A 5,994-nucleotide genomic window follows, 5' to 3' on the forward strand; every position below is an offset into this window, starting at 1 on the left:
CTCCCCCGTCCTTCTTTAACTCGCCGCCCCACCATGCTCACCAGCTCCAAAAGCACGACGATGAGCGTTTGATCGCGTTCGTCGGCCGTGATGCGGTCGACGAGGTGCTCCAGGAAGTCCACTGCGCGCTCGCCCCCGCGGCTGCCGACCACCCCGATCGCGAGGGATATGGACGACCTGCTGCCCCGCCTGGTCGGGTCCCCGACGAGGCCATCGCCGAGCAGCACGATGGGCCGCAAGGAGTCTCGAGACTGCAGCAGGTGCGGTAGGAGCTGGTACACGTCTGGCACCCGCACCCGCGCGTCGTCCTCCCTGTCGCCCGGCTCGTCACACGACGGCCGCACTATGACGGCGGGCGGGCGCAGCTGGCAGGGGCGCACCCGGTCCTCCTCGGCACGCCGACCTGGGCCGTTCAGTGAACTGATCTTTTGCACACTTTTCAACCGGGAACTTTTTATTGATTGTAATGTGATGCAGTATTTGTTAATTTTTAGATCCCTTGAATGTTGAACTGTCACCGACCTGGGCACCCGGCGAGCATCCACACCAGCAGCGTCAGGAGCAGCAGGGCCAGCGCGAGGACCTGCAGTCTTGGCGACATCGTCACGTCTGCTTTGTCCGTCTGCGCGGCCGCGGCCCAGTACCCCGTGCTGCAGGACGCGTGCTTATCGGCGCGATAGCGCCCCAGATAGTGACCGGCGCGGCCGGCGCCTCGCGCGCCTCGTCAACGCCCGGGAGGTCCTCGCGGGACAGTCCAATGCTCGCCGAGGAGCACGACGAGCGGGCGCGGTAAGGACGGCAACATGGTTGACCGAACCTTGCCAATCATTCTGACACGATGCCACTCGATTCCATCATGTAGCGAAAGGAGAGAATAATTACTCTCGGCGAGAAAAAGTTTCAAAGGGTTAGCGTTTGCATGACACTTTGATGGACGATTTGCGGAATTTGCGTCTGGACGTCGGAACGTTTTCCAGAAATCGCGCGCCGCCCCGCGCCGCGCCGCGCCATCATAGGGCCGTGCTGGCTAGCTCAGCTCGCCACCGCCCGACGGAGCCGGATAGGCAGTCCCGCCGTGCGGGCGTGTCGCGCGGGCTGGCCGACCCGCCCCGTCCCCCTACCAACGCTCGCTGGCTCACGGCGGTGGTGGGAGGGGATGCATGCCGACTGTAAGACATTACACGCCGTCAGCTGAGCCAAGGAGAACGAATTGAAGTTGATCTAGGTCTGTGTTATTGTCTGTTTGTCCTGTAAGATTACACACAAGGGCGCACTCACGATGAGCGTGGACTCGAGGCGTTGCGATGAAACCCTTGATGAAACTTGCTTAAAATGAAATTTCCTATAATAGGAGCCCAGGGCAGATGGCGGCAGCACACGGCTTCGTCGCCCATTTGAGCGAGTTATGGCCAAAATAACAGTTTTTATTTCAATTACACACAAAACAAAACAACAAAGTTTCACCCAGAAAAATGGTTGTATTTCAATATAAATTAACTTATGCCACCCAGCCCCTGCAGGTCATCCGTCTTGGGTCAGCATACTCACCTCGTTGTGCACGACACGTCACCTCGAGACGTTCTCTGTGGGGGCACCTGTACCCGACGCTGCATGCACCGGCAAACCCATCGCCGACGCCGTCCTCGAGGCCACGTCCTCGGTGCCAGCCGACGCGGTGCTGTTGGCCGTGGCCGCTCTGGCCTGGCGGCGCGCTCTCCGCGCCGCCCTGCGCGCGTACCAGAGCTCGCCCAGGAAAGCGACGAAGGCGGCGCCCTGGCCGATCTCCAGCATGTAGAAGACGGGGTTGACGTGCTTCATGGTGATGGTGACGCGGTCTGGGCCGCGGGCGCGCAGGGCCGCCCACCGCTTCACGTCCGTCAGGCCGGCCATCCAGTAGCTCAGCACCCCCGCCTCGAGGAGTCGCTCCAGGACGTGGTTGGCCTGCTCCTCCAGCGGCGAGCTGCGCACGACACGTCCGACCCCGTGCCCGTCAGTTAGTTGTCTACACCAGTGCCGAATCTTGTCCGGCAAATCGGCGGTAACTCTCGCAAAATCGGGGATTTTCGTTGTGCATTAATTGATTGTAATGCCCCAAACCTTATGAATGTATTATCTTTAAAAAAAACGAGACTGTCGTGTAGTTGGCAACACTGATTTAGAAATTGTAATTCAGCTGTATCAGGACACCTCGTATAGCACTTTAAAGACTGAACTCCGGTGCATTCGTTTCGCAAGGGTCGCTATCGACAGCTAACAGACAACCGATGTATTCAATTTTAGTCCCTGGAGAGCCAGCGCTGCTGCCGCCCCGCCACTCACCCCTTGGGGAAGACGATGAAGGTGACGGGCATGTCTAGCGTGCGGCCAAAGCTGTGGAGGCTGTAGTCCACGGCGGCGCCGTCGTGGTAGCGGTGCTCGAGGCGCTGCAGCGCGTACAGCGTGGCCTGGCGCACCCAGAGCGCAGTGATGTTCCTCCAGACGGCCACCCCGGTGAAGGCCATGCCGAACACGTCCTGCGGGAGGGGCACGGGAAGAGCGTAAAACGACAGGGACCTCCAGCCTCCGGTGTTCACAGCAGCACCCTTGCATTAGTGCGGGGTCTCTGTGTCGGGATTGGGGAGTAAGTAGCCACCACACAAGGGAGCATGCAGAAAGTACTTCCGTCAATCGTCGTTTAGGATCTTGCCAAGCCTCTGCATGCAAGCTCTCATGGCGCCTGGCAGGTAGTCTACAGCTTGCCTGCAGTGCATGCGCGCACTCCGTGTGGCCAGCCCTGAGTCTCGCAGGCGCCGAGCTCCCGTACTTTGCCGATTGAATCTGTTCCTGTTTTCCCAACTCACCGAGCGGCATACGAAGGCGTGCTGCAGCACCTTGCCCAAGGGGCTGTTCGACGCCAGGCTAGACTCGTTGATGACCATCCGCATGTAGTGCAGCACGCTGGGCGACACGTACAAGGGCATCTCCAGCTCGGCCAGCTCCTCCAGCGAATGGATATTGTCATCCTCCACGGAGGTCGTGAGCCTGCTCAGCAGCATGCTCTAGGCAGGTCAGAGTTAGAGGTAGGGTGCTGTTGGCTCCGGTGTGCTCGTGCTCACCGCGTGCTCCCACCTCGTAGGCCGTGTTGAGCACGAGGCAGAACAGGATCCAGCACGTCAGCATGATCCGCAGCGGGCTGCCCGGCTCTCTCCTCCAGCGCGCCGGCGCGGGGACTTCCACCATCGCGGCGGCCAGGACGGTGAGCGCGCCCACCAAGCTGGGCACCGACTCTTCGTCCTCGGCGCCGTCTGCGCGCTGAAGTCTGGAGCTGTGCCGCCACAGCACCCGCACGACGGCGGCAACCACGACCAGGGCGATGTTGACGTACACCCACACGTCGGCTTCCAGCTCGTTGAAGAGGTTGACCAGGCTCGTGGACGGCGCCAGCCCCGTCGGCACTGCGTACTCGTAGTACAAGTTCTGCGCACACGTGTGTGCAGGTTTTAGCGGGGGGCAAAAGGTAGCGTCCTCGGTAGCGTCCATTACGTCCGACCAACTCACGGAGCTCCGTAAAGTTAGCCCGCAAAAATCATCCCGCACGCTAAACATAGGCTTAATCGATAGTTCAGTGATTGTTCAGGATTGTTCAACCCTTAGTTTTGATTGTTTCACCAAGGTTCTCCTTTTTACGGAGCTAACTCACGGTGACGCTACGAGCGTACGCGACGGCGTCGTGCCGGTCAGGGGTGAGAAGGAACGCGCCGACGGCCATATCCTTCCGAGCTGCCACTATGTCACCGACGATGCCCAGCGCGCCGCCGGAGATGCTGTTTTGGTACCTCGTGACCTAAAACAGTATGTGGCTCAAGCTCCTCGGTGCGCCGCCGCCCGCGCGTCCGCTTCCGTCCTCACCCTCGACGCCTTGTCGGTGACGGACACGGAGAAGTTCCCGTAGCGCGCCCACTCGTTGAGCAGGTCCCCCGCGATCCCGTTCGCCTTGCCTCGCCGACTCGAGTACATGGCGAAGGGGGACTCGACACTGACGGCCGCGTGGAAGCGGCAGCCGCGCAAGTCGAGCAGGCGGGGCTCCGTGAACACGGAGCCGCCGCTAAGGCAGCCCGGGGCCGGGGAGGAGGCGGTCGACGTCCAGCTGCACTCGAGGAGCAGCGAGGCGGGCATGTGCCGGCACACTGCCGGGTAAGGACGCATGGTGTAGGCCTGCGCGGTGCACCCACAGACACGTTCTTTACCAGCTCGAAGGCCCACCTTCACTAAAGAATAGAAAAGTAGGCGGGCACGCACCGCGCACTTGGTAGAATCACCGGCCTCCTCGGACACGATGACGAGGAGCCGGAGTAGCCTGCGCCGCCAGGCGGCCTGCGCCACGGCGGTGAGCAGCGCGCGCAGCTCCTTGGAGTCCCTGAGCGCGTGCGGCAGCAGCACGACCACCCGCTGCCTCGGCTGCCGCGGCGGCAGCACGGCCAGGCTGCGGTCCATCCCTCCGCCCACGGTGCCTGCCAGGCACGCCCACGGGGGTCAGGACGGCCGCACCACGGCCCACGCGGTATGGGTGCGCGGCGTACCTTTGGTAAGGACGAGGACGGCGTCGCTGTGCGCGTTGTGCGTGCGCAGGCGCGGCCAGGACGCCAGGGTCGACTGGTTGGCGTGGAAGCCCGGCCCGTGCGGCCGCCGCAGGAGCACGACGGGCACCCCGATCGCGTCTATGATTTCCCCCAGCCACGTCGGCAGCGGCAACGGGCCCAGAACGGACAGCTGGGTCACGCCGGAGAACTGCGAGCGCGCCACGTCCACCATGCACGCCCCCTGCATGGCCTTCCCTGCAGAGGGCAACTTGAATGGCGTCGCCTTGGCCTGGGTGGAGCCCTTCTTGGCCTCCTTGCACCAGACTTGGCCCACCACCATGGACGTGCACACTACCACCACCAACTGAGACGCCCATTGCATCGTCGAGTGACTTCATGCGTGCTCCAGGACGCCGAAGTCCCGCTCGCCAGACTTCCGGTAGAGCCTCCTCCAGCTGGTCATCCTGGTCGCCCGGCAGGACCCCCAGACCTCTGGGGGGCCACGTTGAGCTAAGTGATCGACGACTGTCCCTATGATGAAGGGAGGGCAGCACGTCCCACCTAGAGGTAACGACTGTTTGACAACCCCTCCGAGGCCGAGCGGCGGGAGAAACAGTGTCTCGTTAGCGGCCACATCGACAGGCTCGTCAAGGAAAGGGGCGAGGAACTACTTCAGCCGGGCAGTGGAGTCCCAAGGTTCAAAACATTGGGGAAACGGAGAGGGAGAGGGGGGGGGGCGTAAATTATATCGGACGATGTGATGAATAGCACAAGTCAATGTAATTCGCTTAGGAAAGAACAGGTTGCAAATTAAGTAAAAATTAAAAATTTCTTTGGGTGGAATGATACAGCACAAAATCACTTTAAATTGTCAAAAAGCAACTTCTACAAGTAGCCACCGAATTAATAAGGAAAAGAAAAGTTCAAAAAGCATTTTTCAGATTCCCTGAGAAAAGGATGACTTTCTTCACCGCCGTCTGCCCGCCTTGCGCACACAGGCAGCTGGCTTGCCGGGGGCGGCGGCCAGGTCACGGGCATCGTCGATGCTCTCAAGCACACTGTCCAGGATGTCAGGGTAGAGGCGCTCGCACTTCTTGGCGTGGTCCAGGGCGCGAGCGGCAGCCTGCTTGTCGTGGAGCGAGTTGGGGCGGGCCGCCAGGGCCAGGGCCAGGCGCATGTGCACAGTCTGGCACCTGGGCGCCATCGCGCACACCTTCTGCAGCCCCCTGCGCGCGTTGTCCACGTCGCCGTTCATCTGCTGCACGAGCGCCGCCGTGAGCATCGGGTACACGGGGACAGGGGCCAGGGCGGGCCTGATCGGCGAGTGCATGCCGGCGCAGAGGCTACCGCTGTGGGTAGACAGACCAAAGGGCACACTTTTAAAAACATAAAATTTAACTGGCGTTTTCCTGAAAGGTTTTTATAAAAAGTTTCA

The 5,994-nt window shown here is 61.3% G+C and overlaps 1 protein-coding gene across 1 annotated transcript; it reads right to left on the minus strand.

The window, feature by feature from the left end:
• Positions 1-1,470: 1,470 nt before the first annotated feature.
• Positions 1,471-4,017, minus strand: LOC127751740 (uncharacterized). Its single transcript, XM_052275745.1, has 6 exons — positions 3,889-4,017; positions 3,680-3,823; positions 3,109-3,456; positions 2,841-3,038; positions 2,320-2,513; positions 1,471-1,960 (listed from the first exon to the last, which is right to left on the minus strand). The coding sequence occupies exons 1-6, from the start codon at positions 3,994-3,996 to the stop codon at positions 1,567-1,569; spliced, it is 1,386 nt and encodes a 461-aa protein (XP_052131705.1). The 5' UTR covers positions 3,997-4,017; the 3' UTR covers positions 1,471-1,566.
• Between the last annotated feature and the right edge of the window lie 1,977 nt (positions 4,018-5,994).

This window comes from Frankliniella occidentalis, unplaced genomic scaffold (assembly GCF_000697945.3).
Source record: "Frankliniella occidentalis isolate FOCC.00 unplaced genomic scaffold, Focc_3.1 Scaffold866, whole genome shotgun sequence".
Taxonomy (NCBI): Eukaryota; Metazoa; Arthropoda; class Insecta; order Thysanoptera; family Thripidae; genus Frankliniella; species Frankliniella occidentalis.

Bases quoted from the DNA above. Each gene is read 5' to 3' on its own strand.
- LOC127751740 (XM_052275745.1), bottom strand. From the start codon at position 3,996: ATGTACTCGAGTCGGCGAGGCAAGGCGAACGGGATCGCGGGGGACCTG. The intron at 3,039-3,108 runs GTGGGAGCACGC...TGACCTGCCTAG, and splicing joins TGCTCAACACGGCCTACGAG to AGCATGCTGCTGAGCAGGCT. The intron at 1,961-2,319 runs GTGAGTGGCGGG...TGTCGTGCGCAG, and splicing joins TTCATCGTCTTCCCCAAGGG to CTCGCCGCTGGAGGAGCAGG.